The 21,569-nt window shown below is 37.4% G+C and overlaps 1 protein-coding gene across 1 annotated transcript in view; it reads left to right on the forward strand.

Moving 5' to 3' along the window:
- Positions 1–20,700, forward strand: part of LOC117288130 — a 30,449-nt gene extending 9,749 nt beyond the window's left edge. Inside the window, exons 2-4 of the mRNA XM_033768834.1 lie at positions 3,607–3,686; positions 4,882–4,962; positions 17,933–20,700. Of these exons, the coding sequence (XP_033624725.1) occupies positions 3,607–3,686; positions 4,882–4,962; positions 17,933–17,977 (206 nt within the window). The 3' untranslated portion in view covers positions 17,978–20,700. The remainder of the gene's footprint in view (positions 1–3,606; positions 3,687–4,881; positions 4,963–17,932) is intronic.
- Positions 20,701–21,569: the final 869 nt, after the last annotated feature.

The following is a 21,569-nucleotide window of genomic DNA, read 5'->3' on the forward strand; positions in this document are numbered from 1 at the left end:
AACACAAGGCTATTCCTAAGTTAGGACGTCAACTCGTCCCAACTCGAGAAAAGACGAGTCTTAACTCTTGAAATCGTCTGGTTAGAATTACTAGTGATAAAAAATCGCTCCGTAAACTTGGTTTTATTTCTTAGTGGCCTAGAGGTAAGACTACGACTCATCCCTTTGGGCTATGCGGTAATGAGATTGAAACAACGCGCTTAAAGTCAACTCTGGTCACCTTGATGCGCGGTAGTGTACCGTCCACTCAAATTAATCGCTTTCGTCCCTCTGTCGTCTCACTTGAGTGACGTGACAATCTTTATTAGAAGCTTGGCTATGGCTGTTTCAAAATTGGCGGATACAGCTACGGCTATGGCTTGAGATCTGCGTCGTCGTGCGTTGATGTATAGACCGTTATCATGCTGTCTCCATCTTAGTCTCGTTCCTCATATTGAATAACAGTAATGAATGCTAATAACCATTTTGAAAATAGGAACCAGACTAGCTTGTTCTTCCAGCCTCGGTTTGGTAACATTGATATCAAAGGGAGAAATTCAAGATGGCTGCACCGTGATAAAGGTCTTTGGACGTTCTCAGCGACACCCACCTCAGGCCGTCTACGAAACGGCGACTTCAGCTAGTAGATCAGTGCGTCTGTCAGTGTTGAAGGGTAGGCGAGACCTGCGCGATCTAGCTGTAGCTTTATTAGCCGAAGTCGCCGTTTCGGACACGGCCGCAGCAACCGTTGTAGTAAGCCATAACCATAGCGCCAATTCGGACGACCTCAGCTTTAAAGAATAATCCATTCAAGATCAACCTTTTAATCATGAGCAGCGCGTTGTATTGATCCCTGTCGTCACTCCTGAATTAGCAATACAAGCTGGAAAAGATGGCGCGGAGAGATCAATCGACGATGAGAACGAGGTTGATTTTTGGCGAAACTAGAGATGGATTGCAATACGCGTCATCGACCGCCATCTTAAAAAAAAAAAAAAAAAAACATTGATTGATTGATTTTATTCCAGACTCACTTGGATAAGTTGTTATGAATAACTATATCTAATTAGAAAACGTTTGTGACGAAGCCTGTCGTTAGTGTAGTTTTTTTTTTTTTTTTTTTTTTTTTTGGGGGGGGGTTCATGTGTACGTTTAGTTTTTCTGAGGGCCTGACCAATAAATACTAGGAGGTTGTAGTAAGGTGGGTTCCATTGAGTAAGACTGCCTGTTGTATAATCACCGTCATTTAAAGTCAGATCATCATAATCACCGTCATACCAGGTCAACACAAGCAAGAGCCATCGGGTATGACTTTTTACAGTCACGTACTGACGTGATACCCTAACATTATGACATGTTCACGGGTTGCCGATACCGAACATAAAGATGTCCAATCAAGGGGGGCAAGCGTGATGTCAATCAGACCGTGGATTGAATGATTATGACGGCGGCATGATGGTTCGTCAACACGGTCGACGATTGATTCCTCCAGCATACCTCGTCTTTATGTAGGTCAATGATCCAGTTTGAATCAAACCAATGTTAGTTTCGGGTGCATCATTGATAAACAAGTAGTCAACCTAGAACTTCACCATATAACAACAAAAATGAAATGTTATCTTAATCGCGAAGAGGCAAGGTGATGTTGGACAAAGTGGCAACATTTTGTTTATTCCTATATTACAACCAAAGCATTAAAACGCTCCACGTTACGACGTCCATCTTAGAAGCAGAGATGTGGACCCGATTTCATGGCTCTGCTTACCGCCAAACTCTGCACTTGCAAGCACCGAATTGTTGCGCTCATGAAATACACTTGACGTAAGTGTATAATTCCTTGCATCCACAATACCAATAGTAATAATATCGAAGTATCATATAGCGCACGTATCTACCAAACAAGGTACTCAATGCGCTGAGTATATACAAACTTTTAGAAAGATGAGACCCAATTATTTAGCACCTTATAAAGGTTTACAAGGTGCTACGGCGCATTAAGCAGCCACAGCCAGGAACACCGGGCGAACCCCTTTTCTTTTCGATAAGTGCACTGGGTTCTGTTACATGCGTTACACATGGGACCAACGGCTTTACGTCCCTCCCGAAGGACGAAGCAATGGTAAAGTGTCTTGGATGGGGATTCAAACCCACACTCTGCTGATCAGAAACACCAGGGTTTGAATTCGGTGCTATTAACCATGCTCTTAACCCACTCGGCCACAGTTCCCAACTTCATAAGGCCCGTACACAAAAAAAACGTGCCATAAGCAAAGAAAAGTATTGCTTTAAAAGAAACATTTTACCAGCCGAATTAACATTAAGTTTACATGGTTGTGACTGGCGCCCCAAGTCAAATTTTGCTTAGCAAAGAAATTGGTCGAGTAGTATGTTCTGCTAAACAGCTCTATGAAAGTGGGCGCTGCATGGAGGAACTCCATGCTAAAAACAGTAAGCAGAACCATTCAATTAGGTTGTCATCACCAACACATGCGTCTTCGGACTCCTACATCTTCTACATACATTGAAATGAATGACAGACACGTATTACAAACTAGGTTGATGAAACACGCCGTGTACACTGTCATAATGTAGCCACCTTGCCTCTGGGTTTAACTCATTTCTGATCGCACTGCCTCTCTCTGTGAAAAGCGCAATATACCGGAAACCACGGCTTTCAAATATATAAGACAGTAAGTTGTTGCTTTGAGAAACTGTCTTTGTGATTGCATGGAGGGGACAAATTGCATGAGAGTAATTCGTCATCGTCAATCATAATATTGCAAAAATGTAGAAACAAGAAAAGAGTCACATTTAATTGAGCGGAACGCCTCGAGAAAAAGGTCGACACTTGCATTCGTGTTTGACCGCCTCTTTATGGTCAAGCCTTTTCATACATTTTGTTGCCTTCCTGTAGACCGAAATGTTGCAATAATTTTGCCTTTTTGTGTATGTCATTCATTTGTTCAGTCTATTACTAACCGATTCAACACTTTCGTGAAACAATAGGTTGGTTTTAGCATCCTTTTTATAACATAGAAATAACTTATCAAACGTGTTCCCTGGCGCGATTCAAAATGTATACGCATATTGCTAAAAGGGAACCAGACTACTTCTCTACATGTACGCTAACGTCCAAATTTGTTTATGTAAAGGAAAAGTATACATGTTTTGTTTACTGTTAACTGCAATTAAAAACTTCATTAATTAGAAGCACAGCAGCATCTTCAGAATCATTTCACTTAAAAAAAAAAAATCGGTTTTTATTCCCCAACTTTTGTATCTGGGAAGCATAGCTGACAGAAACGGGCTACATTTAGGTCCTGGCTACATTTAGGTACATGTTTGGGGCTACATTTAGGGCTCAGGATACATTATGGTGCCGCACAAACGTCTCTCCGATTGTGTATTCCAATTAATGGATTAGTCTTACTGCGTAAACATAACCGCTTCTGATTTTCTGTGACATCTCAACAACGCGAGTTAGTTTGATTGTATATATCTTTATGTACATAAAAATGATTAATACATCGAACTGTTAAAAAAAAGTTTACTTTCCCGTGAACTCAAATTGGTTTCTGCATTTAGATTTGAACCTCGATGACTAAATTATTATTGTTTTTATTACAGATGGTAAAAGAACACAGAATGACCTGAGGCCGGTAAACTATCTTAATTTGATGGACGAAGAAGCTGGGGATTCGGTAGAGGTAAGTGTTCATGACGTCATTATGACGTCACCTGAATTTGCCCACATTAACCGGACTGTATGGGGAGTGGCATGTAAACGTATGCGAGTCCAAACAATGCATTAACTGCTGCAAATCCATTCCTTGCAAAATCAATTATCTACAACAATTTTCGGGTGACTTTTGGTTATTCATACCATAATAATATTTTAGTGAGCATCTCACTCGAATAAAGGAAAACCATCAGTCCTAAGAGATAATCCATACGGGACAGATTAAAAAGCTGATGCGGAGAAAAAATCCCAGCAGAACGGCCCTGGATAAAAATCGATCGACACGTCCGGGTTGAGTCTAAAAGACCGTAATGCGGCGAGACCTTCTGCGCCGTGTCGATGGCTGTTTTCACCCGTCAATCCAGATGCCTTCTGCCCGCGTAGAGAGGATCTATACGGGCGTTTAATCAGATCACGCCGTTATTGGCTACCTGTTGGTAATTCATTTCTCGGATGGGAGATCATGAAGAATGAGAGTTTTACCCCATTAGGGGCGTCAAACCGACAGACCTTTATACGGGCAGGTGTTTTTCCCCGCAGCTCGGTAAACGGTAGACTTAGATATCCGAGGACATGGCCTGAAGGAGTGACGTGTTGAACCAAAATGAAAGATACAAAAAATACACTGCAGTGTTGCGTGTGTGTACACGTAAAGAGTGTAGTGGATGCGAGTAATAAGTGAAACATGTTTTTAGAATGACTGATCTTTCTGTTCAGGTCAGAAAGGGATTACATCAAGATTGCTTTCACTTTAATGACAATAATAATAATGCAAACATTTCCACTCTGATGGGTGTCCAGCAAGGCATATTTTAAAAAAAAAGTGAAAGAGAAACGGACGCAACAGCATTATAAAAGGATTGATCCTTCTGATCAGAAGATACACTCGAGTACAAAATATTGCTTACACTTTCAAATGATTATGCTTGACCAAATTTGACTTCTGGATATCATGAAATAATTGTTAATCTCCATCAGTAAAAGCTAATAATACTTTAAATGATGTGGGAGCAAAAAAAAACCTCTAACACTTGAATATAAATCCAAAACAAATTTTCTGAACATCAATTTGTGTGAGAAATAAACAAAAAGGAAAACTTCGTTCCGTTAATTGATTGATGGATTTTTTAGTCTACTGTTTTTGTGTGTTTCTTGTTCTTCAGGTTGAAAAGGAGCCTATGCCAAGCTCACTAGCGTTGTACATCGCCAACCTCTCACCAGGGAAGAGGCATATGTTATCACAGGTAGGTTTTAGTACATTGGACACTGCTGGTAATTGTCAAGGACCAGTCTTCTCACTTAGTGTATCTCAACATATGCATGAAATAACAAACCTGTGAAAATTTGAGCTCAATTGGTCGTCGAAGTTGCGATATAATAATGAAAGAAAAAAAACACCCTTGCCACACGAAGTTGTGTGCTTTCAGATGCTTGATTTCGAGACTTCAAAACCTAATTGAGGTTGAAAATTACTTCTTTCTCGAAAACTACGTCACTTAAGAGGGAGCCGTTTCTCACAATGTTTTATACCATCAACCTCTCCCCATTACTCGTCACCAAGAAAGGTTTTATGCTGATAAATATTTTGAGTAATGACCAATAGTATCCACTGGCTTTAAGGTACTGAGCACTCGACGTTATTGTCTAGCAGACGGATTTGTAAATTTGCGCGCCAACGGACTTTTTAAAAAGTGCGTGTTTGCGGAGAGCGATTATTACACTACTGTCATGTTTGCTCTCCATTGCTCACGATTTCATAAAGTTTTCATCCTCATACGTTTTCTTCCTCAAACAAAAATTCATAGTGTCTATAGAATGTGAATCTTTTATGAATGACAGTGCAGAGAAAAAAAAACGATTTTAAAGCTCTATTGTGAGGCGTGTTGAAAAACAGTAAGTGTGGTTTTTCTAAAGGAATGCATTCAAATAAAGTTCATTAAAGTCTGGCTTTTACAAACATGGAACAAAAAATGGGCGGCCGAACATTTTAATTTACCTAATTCATGCTCACATTGGAGTCAGGATTCAGTTATTAATCACGTCAGAATATATTTATAAGATATATATTAAAACGTAGGTTGTCACTTTTGACAGATTTATTGCTTTTTATAAGAAAGTCATTTTGTTTATAAGAAAGACTCGGTAGAAATGTGTCACTGGGAGAAAGAAGTGATTATTGTCGGTTCCTGACCAACAAAATGTGCAAAGAATCAAAAGTAATTCAAGTGGCAGGTTACAGCTGCATCGGGATACGATTTAGAAACGCCGCGTTTTGTGACCTTTTAACAAAAGGAAAAACGGACCCGTTAACCTTTTCACAATGCGCGGGAAATTTGAAGTTTATTTGCGGTGAACGTGGTTATTTGCGTCGTGGTGAAGCTGCAGCAATGCCATTAGGACAATTGAAATATTGCTCGAGTCAGAAATCGCAGCGATCTTAAACAAAATTTTGCAGGGGTTTGCACATAAAGGTGGGAATGTGCCATTTCAATAAGGTATTTGGTTGGCTTAAATCAAATAGTCTGATAACAACAAGAATTAATTTAATCTTATTAGCAATTTCTTCATTTGTGTTTCCCATATCTTTTGTTTGGTTTATGTATAGTTTTTTTGTTTGTTTGTTTGTTTGTTTTTGCTTCATTGTCTCTTACAACAGTTTTACTGCGTTTTGTTTGATTATGTTTTGACAAGCTAAGCTTCGGGTGAAAGCCCACCAATGAGTAATAAAACGGGACTATATCAAACTAAGGATGGAGCAAACAAACAAGATTCCATAAATTCAAGTAGGTAGTTGAGATGTGTGTTTTTATGCCTTCAATCGAAAAAGATATTAAAGAAAGCATACGTTTCAGTAACAACAGTGTAATGTAAAAACTAACGTATTCATTACGAGAACTCAAAATAAACATGAATCATAACATGAGTTCAAACAACAATTTGTTTGGTAAACTTTCATAAAAGAAAATAAAGGGTTATCACGGTTTACCTTTATTGCTGATTAGAGACTTCTAATACTTCAAGGATTATGGATCTTACGTGTTTTTTCTGCGGTCAGGTTGTTTTAGATCATGCCGGATTATTGACGACAAGGCCGAAGGTCTTGAATCGCGCCAGGCTTTCATCTCAGAAAATTAAAAACAAGGGAGAGAATTATGTTAGGGTTGTGAGTTATCGATGATGTCTTGTGATCGGTGAACGAACCAACCTTGGCCGAGTGTCAGTCATGCGTTTGGTCGTCCTTACACCGCAATCCAGAGTCGCCATGATTAGGTCTTGGATGTGAATGTGAAATTACAAACCAAAATTCATTCGGGGTGATTCTCAAGATTCGATTAGGACGGAATAAGAACCAAGATTTTCTTCACCCAACACGACCAAGAAACAAAATGAAATTCATTCAATAAGCCCTTTAATTTACATGCCCTGGACACTATTGGTAATTGTCAAAGACCGGTCTTCTCACTTGCTGTATCTCAACATATGCATAAAATAACAAACCTGTGGAAATTTCAGCTCTATCGGTCATCGAAGTTCTAAATCTGAGGTCTCGCAATCAAATTCGTGGAAAACTACTTCTTTCTCGAAAAGTACTCCACTTCAGAGGCAGCCGTTTCTCACAATGTTTTATACTACCAACCTCTCCCCATTACTCGTTACCAAGTAAGGTTTTATGTTTATAATTATTTTGAGTAATTACCAAAAGTGTCCACTGCCTTTAAGGCGGACACTACGAGTGCACTGTTTGGTTTGGGTGTATACAGACAAATTTGCCCAAACCTAATAGTGTCATATGAATATGTTTTCCATGTCTCGAAATGGCTTAGTGGTTTCTTTCATCGGGTTAGCGTCCCTATTGTATGTGTAATGCAATACAACAATTGGTGTAAAGACTTTTGCCGCGGGCACTCAACTTTACCGAATACAATTCACTCTGACATTTCCCGCCAAAAGCAACGCACCAATTAATAAAAAAGTCAACGCGATGTCTTTGATCTGGGCCTACGTTACTGTCTCCAAATCGAGATTGACAAATTTGTTTGCAAGTTTAGCGTGCGGTAATGCGGGGAGACAGTGCACCTGTTTTTATAAAAGGATAACTGATGATTTGTACTTTTTTTTTTTTAATGCTATTTTTCTACTTGACGGAACATGTACCAAGATAACCACAACAGGTGCACCAATGATTCAGTAGAATTTGATAACTTTTCTTTTGTTGAACTTTTAAGGGAAAGTATGTTTGAATGATAAGATGTTTTGAAGAAAGTAAAATCACAAAACAAAGAAAACACACGGTTTAATGCTCCTAAGCATTGTATCGAAACAATTGACAAGCTGAACATGTTGACGCTTTACGTTATACGCTTGCATCGTTTTTATCGCCGGGTAACTTTTCATCATTTTAGAATCATATTGTTGACCGATTTCCTTTGAAAATCTCGAGTTGTTTTTAGTTGCTGGATTTTGTTCCGGATATAATCGAGTCATCAAGAGATATTGGAGCCTAAGAACTGACAAATATAAGAGCCAAGATGATAGTTTACTTGTTCCCAACCCTTCAACAAAACAAATTGCCTAATTTAATTGTCATAATTCTATGCTGCGGTAAAACTGAATGACCACATCTCTTTCAAACTGACAGGTTGCTGTCAAAATTACACAAACTGAAAAATGATCCGTTGTGAAATTGATTCGTGACTGCAAAGAAGAACACATGGGAGACGATACCTATCTTTTTACAATCATTTCTTGAGGAAGACATTTTTAGTATTGGTTGTTTTATGGCACACGTGAGCCTATAGGTGTACATGACACATCTTGGGATTTAAGCTCGATGTCTCTTTCTGCTAGAGGGACGGTTTAACCGTTTTGACCCTAACCCTTGGGGAGAAACATCCGCGCTTACTAAGCTGTCGAATAAACACTTCTTCATGAGATGATGTGGTTTTAGCAAAACTCAATTTAAATATCATTTAAAAAAAAAATGTGCTTGCTGTGCCAACCAACCCAAAAATAAATCATGGGTACAAATAATGGTGGCACGAATCGGGCAGTCATCATAGTTCAATTGAATTCAAGTCATTCGGGGTTCAAGATAAAAAGTTGAGCGAGCTCACAGTTTGAAAGCAATATCGTAAATATCGGTGGAGATGTTTTTTTTTAATGCCATTTTGTCATTGTCGTTTTTAAATCATTAATCAGATATGTTTTAGATATAAAGATTGTCAATAAGTATAATAAATTACTAAATAACTTCACCCTCGGAAAATTTTACGTTTAGGAAAAACAAATTTCGAAAAAAGTTTTAATTACCAATAGTGTCCACTGCCTTTAAAAGAAGAAGTATAAAAATATATTTTCAAGAGTGATTTTAGTCGCAGGTTCGGAAAGATGTACACAACTGTTTGAAATGAAGTTTCGCTTTTAAGACAATTTTTATGCCAAAAAATGGAGAGAGAGAATGAATGAGCACAGCACTAGAAAGAAATGTTTAATTCACCAGTTCTTTTCAGATCCAACACTCCTCAAAAGAGATATTTCCACATGGTGCTTACGCAAACCCTACCTGATTATACTCCAACCATAAAAAGTTTCAAATCTTACCAGTTCTTTTCAGAACCAACTCTACTCAAAAGAGATTTATACACGGTGCTACCGCCAATCTCGCTGAATGGTGATATAAGTCATTCAAATTATACGATCGTTTGTAAACATCTATAAAGCAACTTCAACAACTGTACAGGAAACAGAAACATTCCCCTTGCGTCTTCCGTATTTTATGCATTTTAATATCCAGATTTGTCAGGCCGACAAAATAAACGAGTTATTATGAAACACACCCACGGGAGTGATTGTAGACTACCCATCGGTTGGGGAATACGGAAGCCGTCACCCTATTAAGATGCTAACAGGTAAAATGGTTGAAGAATGGGTCAGTGACACCGGAATCACACCTCTTAAGCTAAAACACAATGTCAGTTAAAAGGTAAAAGGGTGACATGCGATTCATACGCATTGAGCGAGCTTAAAATCAAGAGCAGTTCGGGTAACAAAAAACAACGGACGACCATTGTTTGTACATCCGAGAAAAAAAAACTTGTTTCAACAAATTAAAACTCGCAAAATTGCGTCACATCAAGCGAACTTTATATACATAAAACAAAATAATTATTGTTAACTTTGTTAAACAGCTTTGTTGTGGTGCTCCATGTTCTTATAACGTGCACCATATTTTATCATCTTATTTTTGTTTAAATGTACGAGAAATAAGGGTGGTTTTACTTTAAAGGCCATAATTATTTTATTTATGACAACATGACAAAGGAAAACATTTTTATCAGAGCGTTAGAACTTCTTCACTTCATATGAACTTGTTGATAATAAATTAGTGTCAACATAATGTTGGGTGTCAACAAATGATTTAATTAAAGTATTATTGCCTTGCGCAAAATATCAAAAGTACATTGTCTACTAATCTACAGAAAAACTCAAAGTTTTCTGGAATCAATTTAAATCAGGTTATTAGATGCTGGCTACATCAACGTCAATCTTTTCCCTACTGATACAGGAGGAATTTTCAGGAAAAGGCAAAATCAAATCCAATTGGATTTTTTTTTCTGCCAAACAAATTGCGACTGATACACTTAACTGAATATTATTTCCTCATCATGTTGTTTGTTACCTACGAAATGAAATAAAATGTATCAGTTTATATTACATGAATGATCTCTCCCTTGCCTTAGGAACAATATAAATTGACTACTCTGTTTACTCTGTCAGTAAAAACTATGGGGTTTGAAATTGAATTTACGTTCAAAAACAAAACAAATCACATCATGTTGTTTGATTGACACCTTTGTAGACATAAAACGGTAATAGTTCTCGCGTTCCATATGACCAGGGGTCGATTTCACAAAGAGTTAGGACTCGTCTTATCTCGAGTTAGGACGAGTAACTTGTCCTAACTTAGGATTAATCTTAAGGTTTGTATGCTACAGTGCAGGGTTGGGACTCGTCCTACGTCCTAAGATGAGTCTTAAGTTAGGAAGAATTTTGTGAAATCGACTGCAGGGCCCAATGTCATAGCGCTGCTAAGCATAAAAAATTTGCTAAGAATGAAATTTCTTCCTTGATAAAAACAGGATTACCAGCCAAGTTTCCATTTGTTGCATGTTGCTTGTTATTGATATTCAGCTGTTGTTTGCTGATCCTAAAAATAACGTGGAAATTTGGCTGGTAATCCTCTTTTTATCAAGGAATAAATTTCATGCTAAGAAAATGTTTGTGCTAAGCAGCTCTATGAAAGTGGGCCCTGTTGGCTATACTGTGACAAAATGATGCACAATAGCAATCAACAAAAAGTTGGTGAAACCTAACACAGAAATTATTTTAAAAAGACACTTACTATAGTGCTCCATGTATGTTACTTTGTTTCAACGTCATAAATGCAAAAATTGCAGGTAGAATAATTCTCCATAATTCTCAAATTACTTCTGGCGTGGTTGCAAACATTGTTAAATTAGACACACTGGCAGTAAACAAAACGTTGATAAAACTTACCAAGATTTAAAAAAAAAAAACACTATTATACTCCGTCTATAGGTAAGTTATTTTCAACGTTACAAGAACAAAATTTGCCAGAGTGTTTAATCTGCTTGGTGAAAAGAAAAGAAAAAAAAAACGAAACAAAAAACCGCTAAAAATATCCTGATTGTTATCTATTTGCATCTTAGCTTCATGCGATTATTGATTTGTAATGTCCGTGTACATGTATAAATAATCACCTCTGTGATTTAATGAGTGTTACTTTTGGATCATATTGACCCTTTGCGCATTGCGTTAAGGTCTTCAGCTTCAGGTAATGATCAAATCTCATCGAATATACATCCAAATATCAGAAGAAACCAAACAAGAAAGTAATTAAATGAACTGTATTACTCTTAGAATGACGCGGGCCGATACCCTCAGGCAATTAGCAATTATGCAAATCGTCTCTATAGAAACACAACACCAAATTAGCAAAAACTAATGGAATTATAAAGCGTGGACTCCTATATTTATACTGGCGTAATGACAAGGGTCAGTGTATTTGAAAGGAAACGGCCATGAATGAAATTCTGTGCTGATGTAGTGTGCTTTACGATTTGGCTTAGTTGCATGTAAAAAACACAAAATATCTTGTAAAAAACATAACGGTTGAAACCAACGGTTCTTTTCAGAGCCTCCCGAACTCATTTAAGAGATAGTCAATACATGGTGTTACCGCCATATCGTATTTCCACCATGCAACATTTCAAATCCTACTTAAAATGGCTTCTAGTTCTTCAAGAGATACATAATACGCGGAAACAATTGCGATCTATCGTTGAAACAATCATCTTTTCGATTGTCTCCACATCTTTGCTATATTGGAGTACCGAAGCCCGGTTAATACTTCCTATTAATGCGATACGAATTTTGACGTCAGAAAATCGCAACGAATAATTGGCATCAGTTGAAATGTTGCTGAACTCCTGCAAAACTTTCGCTGCGAAAACAGTCTTGTGACGTTAAAAATCGACTGTATTCTAGAGATCCTGGGTTCGGTAGATTTTTTGTTCACGATATCACAGCGAATCGTTCAAGGAATGACTGGCGCACATTAAAGCTTTAAATGGTGGAACGAGACACGGTTCATCCAGGTCAAAAGGGACGTCAGGTTGAGTGTTTAATGCCCCAAAGCATTCATGCATCTTACATGGCTTCGGTCCAAAGATCAGATTACCCTTAAACTATTGGACTCCCCAAACATTGTGTTAAGTTATTCCCTCAGGTGTCGCCATCTCTGTCAGGTACCACTCGTAGACTATCCTCAACGCGCTGATAACCATACGCCAAAGGCACCAGACTATTTATGTGCCGTTTGGCATTGATGTGTGCGGTTATACGTGCAATTACGATGGCGACGAATTATGTTGAACATCGCCATGGAATTCGTACGTTTCCAACATCATAGACCTTCGAGATATATCAGGGATGCGTTTTGGCGGCGGTAACCAAAAACTGTTTCAGTTGTTGGTTATTGGTTCTGCTGTTCAGACTGAACGATAACCGAGTTGTGAGCTCGGTTGCCATTTTGGTTATGACGTCAAAGCTCAGCCAAATAGAATCTCAGTCAAAGGGTATACACCATGCTGTAAAGGTCGCCAAAACTATAAAAGGCCCGTCACAGTACCGCTACGAAGTTTCGTTCTTGTTATGACTATGTAATGATTCGTTCGTGCTTTGAAGGTGATCATGTATATGTCACTTCTGAAACACCGTACCTGTCAAATATATTGGCGTTTGATTTAGTACATTGAACTCTGATGTTAACTATGGCTAATCTGAAACACCGTAGGCCCTAATTGTCCTTTCGAACAGTCAATCGCACCGGGTTAGTCAAAGGGCCATTGTACACTCATTGATATATGGCGGCCTGAAGTTGAACTTCATGGGTTTTTGAGATCTGAGAAAAATTGCCTTTTTGAAGCCAAAATAAGTCATTGCACTTTAGCAGCAGCCACCATTTCATATTTCATTTTCATTTTTATGTATTTATCTGGCATCTTTTGTCTGCCTTAACACATCTTCTCTTTTGTACAACGCAATAATCCATTAAAATCAATGAAGTGTTGAAAATTGCTCAACAACCTTGGTCAGTTAATAATTGTATTACTTCCGATCTGAGAGCTTTACGATCCAAAGGATGCCTCATTTTGTGTACAACGATCAGTAACGTACAACTCGTTTTTATGAGCTTAACATGACTGGTTCATATTAATAAATTGTTTGATGGTTTTTCTTAATTCCTGTAAAAATTAAAGTGTTTCAATATTCCCTCTTTGATTTTAAAGTGTACGCTTGCAAGCCAAATGAAATTGTTGTCGTTGGTATTCTTTACAAGCGCTGTGTCGCAGTTGTGACATGCATCACTGGCACAATATACGACCAACAGTAGCCAGACCGAATGACAGATACAACTGACAATGACGGTTATTTTTGTTATTACACAGTGAAGATATGAGCACAATCAAAATTACAATTTTAAACATGCATGTTTCAATGTGTCACTCATCGGTACATTTTCCTCACGATGTTCAGCGTTGAGTGGCAGATCATCCTCCATCAACCCCTTCCATTTTAACGGTACCCAAGTCCAAGACTCGTACCGCACCAGACCAAGGTATACAGGGACTGGGTTGGAACGTAGAAAAAATGTCTTCTTTAAAGGGAAGGTACACGTTTGGCCATTACTCAAAACAAATATTAACTGACTTGGTAACTAGCATTGGAGAGCTGATGATAGTACAAACCATTGTGGGAAACGACTCCCTCTGAAGTGATTTCTCACTAAACAAAAATAAAATACTTCTAGCTATAGAAGTCTTTTATTCCTATCTGAAAGCACACAAATTTGTCCAACAAGGGTGTGTTTTTCTTTCATCATTTTCTCCCAACTCCGATGACTAATTGAGTTCAAATTTTCACATGTTTGTTATTGTATGCATATGTTTAGATACTGGTCTGTGAGAATACTGGTCTTTGAACATTACCAACAGTGTACCTTCCCTTTAACAAAGACTGTTACAAATTATCATTCTCAATTTTGCAGAATGGAACAAACTACCACAGGATATTTGCCATGCACCAACTATTAGTATTTTTAAGAGTAAACTTCAAGCTGTGGATATTTCACCATAACCGTAGTCTTTTGTCAATGCATTTGTTACTTGGACAGCCACAAACGGGTTGTAAAAAGTCCTCGTAGCTTTGCCTCTAGACTCATGCGCGTGGTATCCACTTTGAGTCACTTGGAGTCATCAGCTGTCCGAGCTACGAAGACCTTGACAAAAGACTAACCAGAACCTGAACCAAGACACCAACTCTCAGTTCCGAACGCTGCTTTACATGAATCTCAGTGCATGGAGGCCTCATTCATGTTCTGTATTCAAACAATTATTCCACCTGGGTTTAAGCTCTAAATTAGAGTTACTCTTGTGAATGCCTATACTTGTTTCGAGAAAGTCCTTTTTCAAATAGTGGCAATTTATTATGTGGGGCTATTAGCAACCTTAAGCCGGCTCACTCACTCTCTACTTTGCATTTTTTATAAAACGGAAGTGAAAATGATCAGTATCTGTGACATTGTATCTTTCAAGCCAATGACAATTTGCATAATTGAACAGGTATATGCGTTTCTTAAGAGTGGATTTATCTGGGCCCGTTTTATCTGTAAGATTATATCTCTTATTTGGTGCATCAACGCTTAATCCACCCAAATCAATGAAGTGTTAGAAAATGGCTCCACTTTTTAGAAACAAGACAGACGAAAATTTGCACTGACCTGTCGACGAAGTGCAAGTTAAGGTGCTTGTGTGTTTGGTATTGCAAAGCATTAGCACGTCAACTGTCAGATATTCGATTTAACGATCCGATCTCGGTATACTAAACGAAAACTCCACGTATGTCAACCAATGATTGATCTGCGTACAGAAACACCATTGCATAAGCCTTTTGCAATATTCCGCAAATTGTGAACAAAGTGCTTCGACGAACAAGTGCATGGCTTGCATGTTTATCGCTACTTCAGTTTTCACAGTTTGTACTTTGGACACTGCAAATTCAAAAAAAGCGATGGTAATTCTTTTGTATCCCAACCCAAATGGATCAGTGACTTTTCTATTGTACCTTAGGCAAAACACGCACTTCAACTCTGTTCAGTTGAATGTCAATTTTTTCAAATAAAACAATGTGGCAAGAAATCTACGGTAAAGTCGAGGAAATCGTAGCTATGTAGAGGGAATACAAAGAAATGACCTGCTCAAATTTGCACATAACTTTCTTGACACCTCTGCATAATACAACACTGCTATTTATTTCAACAAATCGCATTTTCCATGACTCTTTTTTTAAAGGCACTTGACAATTTTGGTCCTTTATTCAAAACATACTTTGTCATAATAAAAAAAAACTACGTGGTAACGAGCAAAGAAGAGGTGTTGATTTATATAGAACGCTGTAAGAAGTGTCTCCCTCTGGAATTACGTAAATAAAAATAAATAAAAAAAAATTCTCACTTAAATATTTTGATCTAAAAAAGATTTCAGTCCTGAAGCCTTTGATTCAGCATCTGAAATCACACAATTGTGCGTTTATTCTTTCATTACTTTCGTGCAACTCCAATGACCAAAAGAGCCAATTTTTTTCACAGATTTATTATTTTATGTATTTGTATGGATACAGGAAATGGGAATACTGGTCTTTGACAATTACCTAACGTGGACAGTGCCTTTAACCGTTCACAACTGCGACCATTGTATCTACCGTACGCCGTTATTAGACAAAGGTTTTAAATTACGCTCTTCCACTGATTATAATAAAAGCATCTCAAAGCTATTCTGCGCTATATTCGTCACAATAGGTCCGACAAATTAAAAGGGTTTTGATAAAATAGCTTCAAAGAATTTTGACGCGCAATAAAACGTGTCAAGACCATTATCGTGATCGGGAAGTCCAATTATAGAAAAATAAGCCGCTTTAAATTACAATGTTAATTAAGTCTCTGTTTCTTTAGTGTGTTTTTCTCCTCACACTCCAATGGATGCTACTCTTTAAATTCCTTTGTCATGATTTTTATTCGTACTTCCTTTAGATTTCCCTTCTTTCATGTTTTCCATTTGTATTTCCTTTACTTTTTTTTAATGTTTTCCAATTGTATTTCTGTTTTCTATGTCATGATTTCCAATTATATTTCCATTTCATTTGTCATGTTTTCAATATGTATTTCAGCCCAACCCCTGCATCTGAATAGTTCTAAATAATTGTTAACGAGCTTGAAAATGCTTCAAATAATTAGGAGGATTCTTGTTTAATCCGTATAAATACAAAGAAATAGCTCATTTCACATCATTTATTATCGAATGCAGAAACGCAGGACTAGAATCATGTATTCATACCTAGTATTTCCGTATAGTAATTCATTCTGCTTAGAAAGACGTGTTTTGTGCTTAAAGGCAGTGGACACTATAATTTTCAAAGACTAGCCTTCACAGTTGATGTTTCTCAACATTATTCATAAAATAATAAACCTGTGAAAATTTGAGCTCAATCGGTCATCGAAGTTGCGAGATAATAATGAAAGAAAAATAACCCTTGTCACACGAAGATGTGTGCGTTTAGATGCTTGATTTCGAGACCTTAAATCTGAGGTCTCGAAATCAAATTCGTGGAAAATTACTTCTTTCTCAAAAACTATGGCACTTCAGACGGAGCCGTTTCTCACATTGTTTATACCCTCAACCTCTCCCCATTACTCGTCACCAAGAAAGGTTTTATGCCAATAGTGATTTTGAGTAGTTACAAATAGTGTCTACTGCCTTTAATGACCTTTGTGCTTTAATTGCCGTTTCTTCTAATAATCCCAAGTAATTCTGAGTTCTCGATCTATTTTGTTGTTGTTGTAATTTTAACAATACTTGTTTCAGGCAATCTTTATTCCGGCAAAGAGTACCAAACAAATCTTCATATGCGACAAGTATAGCATGTTGCTTTCCAAAGCACAGCGTGTCTTGGGAATTATCGAAATGGCAAACACCTGATGACGTAAACCAAAAAGTGCAATGAAATCATAATTCTTTAAAAGAATTAGTTCATTATAACTGATTTATTTCCCTCCACGCACCATTTCTTTCTATTTAAGAGAGAATTTTGGCTACTGTAAAAAGAATATTAAAATCAAGGAATAAAAATCATTCCCAAATTACACTATTTCTCCTTTACGATATTTAGACGCTCTCGTCACAATTGTTTGTTGTTGATCCGTTAATACATTTGTCACTTTATGATGATTTGATTTTCGTTTTATTTTTCTTCTTCTTTTTATCATGCTCCACAGGTAACTAGAGATATATATAAATATTTTTTCATCCGTTAACACATTTTCCATTTCATGATAATTTCTTTTTTTTTCAACTTCTTTTTTAGGATATTTGGAAATCTCTTCACATTTTTTCTATTGATCCGTTAATACATTTTTTTTCTGTTCATGATAACTTGTTGTTGTCTTCTTCTTTATCTTTTTATAAGGGTGTTTGGACATCTCGTCACATTTTGTTTTTTGATCCGTTAATACGTTTTGGTTATCATAGTAATTTGATTTTGTTTTCTTCTTCTTTTTCTCCATTTCAATCTTCACAGTTACTTGCCATGACAAGAATGAACAGTGAAGCCGAGAATGAGTGAGACGGAGACCGTCTGGCGACCGCCTCGTCTAAGTCTGGCGACTGACTCGTCTAAGTCTTAAGAACAGGGTCTTACCCTAACAACGGGGATCAAACAAAAAACAACAAAAGTGATTTTTTTTCGAATACAAAATTTTAAATGAATTAAACGACCTATGCATAGCGCAACGACTATAAAAGGACTGATAAATATAAATACTGACGCGTTATTCAATGCAATTGACCTTTGACCTTTTGTTTATCTAGCCAACTCTGTTATTCAAAATTTGCATTTTGATAATTAGTTTGGGTGCATCTTTGGATAGATCTCTAAAAACAAAGAAACCGGAAAATAAACTCATAATAATTGAAATGATAAGTTCCGACCAATATCCAAATTTGAAGAAAAAAAACAAATCTTTAGAATTATTGAATAAATTGTGGGTTTGTAAGCTAGGTAGGAAGGTGTACCATTGGTGGTTTTCGGGTAGTTTGTTATTTTAAATAATCCATTAGCAGTTTAAACTATAAGGGTATCCTTTACTTAAGTTTTCTTTTCAAAATTGTTAAAAAGTTTTGTCTAAATTTTCAGTAATTCTCAATCCCAAAACACAACGCGGAAACTATTAAAATTAAATAAAATAAACCGTTAAAACAACACCCCTGGACAAAAACTTCTGTGAAAATTAATTGTTTGAACTAATTAAACCTTTCTCGTGAGTCTGGTACCCCGTCGTCACATGCTTTACGGATCTGCATTTATATGGGACCAGTTTTAAAGAAACCGAATACCACCAATGTTACACTTTCCCTTTGAAAGACAAACTGTCAATTATGAGTATTTATTTAAATTTTAACTAATTATTGTCATTAAAAGTGTCACTGTAGAAGATGAACTAATTGATCTAGTTGACAAACAAATATATTAATGCTAGGTCTTTCTGCCCTTGCTAGTTTTTTTTTTCTTTTTTTTTTTCTCCAAAGTCCTTGTTTGAGAAGACTGCGGTATATAGCGCTATTTTTCTATTAACCGTATTGGTTCGTGTGATTTTGCCTCCAAAATTCGTTTCTCAATTAATTCCGATCGCAACTTTAGTTTTGACGACATGCGTTTCAGAAGTAAGTCATATCGGTGAGGCTAGTCCATGTACTGTACTACGCAAGACTAGTTTATCTGAACAAGTATTACTTGGGTGTAAGACAGTCACTAATTAAAGGAAACAAAATTTGCCTGTAAAAAAACAAGTCTTTGTCTTGGTGTAAATTTCGGATGCGTTTGGGCAAGATTCAGTTTTAAAAATTCACATTTTAGTGGCGTCAGTGAAGACACGTTGATGTACCAGCTAGTCTTCAAATGTTGGTAATAGAAACAATCCATTCCCAAAGTTCGTTTTGTCGACTAAAAAACCACCAATGTCGAGAAAAACCCAAATCATTTCGTTCAAACCTTAGATAGCAATAAATAGTTTAATTTTGACACAAGAGCTGGCCAAAGCCGCCATTTTGCAGTCGATAACCAGAACAACAGCCCATTCCAATCCGAACAAATTAATTATTAAATATATTTGTCTGCTTTCAGCTTGTACATTTCTTTAAAGCGATTAATGATAACTTAATGCAGAGTATTGAACATTGGAGAGTTTTAAAATTGTAGATGCTCCTCTTAGCTTAACTCAAGAAAGGTTACGTAGTAGCACTCTAGTGTCAAAGGTCATGCTGTATCCACACTGACACGCCCCCCCCCCCCCACACACAACCACAAACCATGCCCTTCTCCCATAACTGAACGGGCATACTCGATATCGGGTACAACAATTATGAAAACCATGTTTTGAAGAAGCGCTGAAGTCTTAATGCAGACTTTACTATCAATCTTTATGCATATTGACGGACGGGTGTCTGCTAAGATGACAAACAAAATTCACTCACCACAGCGAAATAAATAATGAACCAAATTTTGATGGGAGGGATTTGCCTTCCGAACAATCTCCAGAATCTGCCAAGAGGGTGCTACTGCCTATACTGGGAAGAGTGACCGATTACCGTAGGCCCTCTACCGTTTTGCTGACGAGACAAATTGTATAAAGATAAAGAAGAACATATTTTGTGTCTTGATTTTTAAGTCATGTTATTAAATCTAGTGAGTAAATTAGCCCACGTACCGTCTGGCACCCTGACTCAACGCTGAACTACCGATAGTGTTATCGTAATGTGCATTTTTGAAAAACTTCTTCAATTACCCCTGTTAAATGTATAGTTTAAAGTTAATAACTTGTGTTCAAACATTAATGAGAGTTAGCCCCAGGGTCCATGCGCAAATTACGCAAACGTAAACGTAAACATGTTACGTTGTTTCGGATGAGACAAATTCACAAGCTCATGTTTACGTTTCGCGTACCTAGCTTAATAGCATAGAGAAAGCCCAGTGGTCCTTTATCTATGCTCTGTAAGCTATAGTCCACTCTCACTCTGTCTCGGGGCTATTAAGTGTTACTTCCTACTGCTATACATCACCCACTGTTTGCCTATGTCTAGGTTGGACATCAAAAACAACATGTAGTCACGGAATAAACATGGAGTTCCAGGTAATACGCAAACATGTTACCTGAGGAATTGATGATGTAGCGATACTGGGCCTTATCATTGACTGATCGTAATGGCGCTGTCTATGGTAATTATAAGTATACATCCGATAATTGGTTGATAATACTCCATTAGGTAGACCCCCCCCCCCCCCCCCCCCCCCCCCTCCGATTAAAAAAAAAAAAAAAAAAAAAAACTTGATTGAAACTAACAAAGGGGGTTCAGTGAACTTGAGCCCTTTTCGAAACCGCTGCTCCAGATTCGGCTCAGGCTAGCCAGGACCCGCGGTTGTTTTGCCAATATTGCGCGTGCTTTGCGTACGTGCTAAGGGCTTCAGACGAGAGGACGGAGCCAGAAGCCGAATCCAAAGCCAAACCCGTGGTTACGAAAAGGGCCTTGGACAATACGTTTATTTAAGACAATACGTTGTATAGATGGCATGTCTTTAGCCAAACGAAACTGGTGGCTGGTAGCTGATGACGGTATTGGCGCTGGTGGCGCTATTTAACAACATAACTGCTATTTATTAACATAACCATTATTTACTTAACTCGAGTCTGAATCTATAATTTAAGCTCGATTGTTACACAAGTGATATAATTTTCTTCTTTAACTTCTTGATAAATTGTATCAATTGTTTTTTTAAATGTTTGAAGATTTGCCCGATGTGTTGCTTAATACTCCCTCAGCGTTAGGTCAGAGTGCCAGAAGGTACGAACAAAAGTAGAGAGACCAATCTTATCGGTGTCATTCAAAGAACAATGACTGTCAAACTTTCATTTCCAGATATTTTATGAAAATAAATATTGAAATATGTTTTAGCTGCATTATATCTACGGTGTGGTTGGTTGAATTCTCGGTGTGAATTATTCTGTAATTTTCGGAGAAATGCTTTATAGGCAGTGGACACTATTGGTAATTACTCAAAATAATTTTAAGCATAAAACCTTACTTGGTAACGAGTACAGGGGAGCTGTTGATAGTACAAAACATTGTGAGAAACGGCTCTCTCTGAAGCGACGTAGTTTTCG

This window comes from Asterias rubens, chromosome 3 (genome assembly GCF_902459465.1).
Source record: "Asterias rubens chromosome 3, eAstRub1.3, whole genome shotgun sequence".
NCBI lineage: Eukaryota > Metazoa > Echinodermata > Asteroidea > Forcipulatida > Asteriidae > Asterias > Asterias rubens.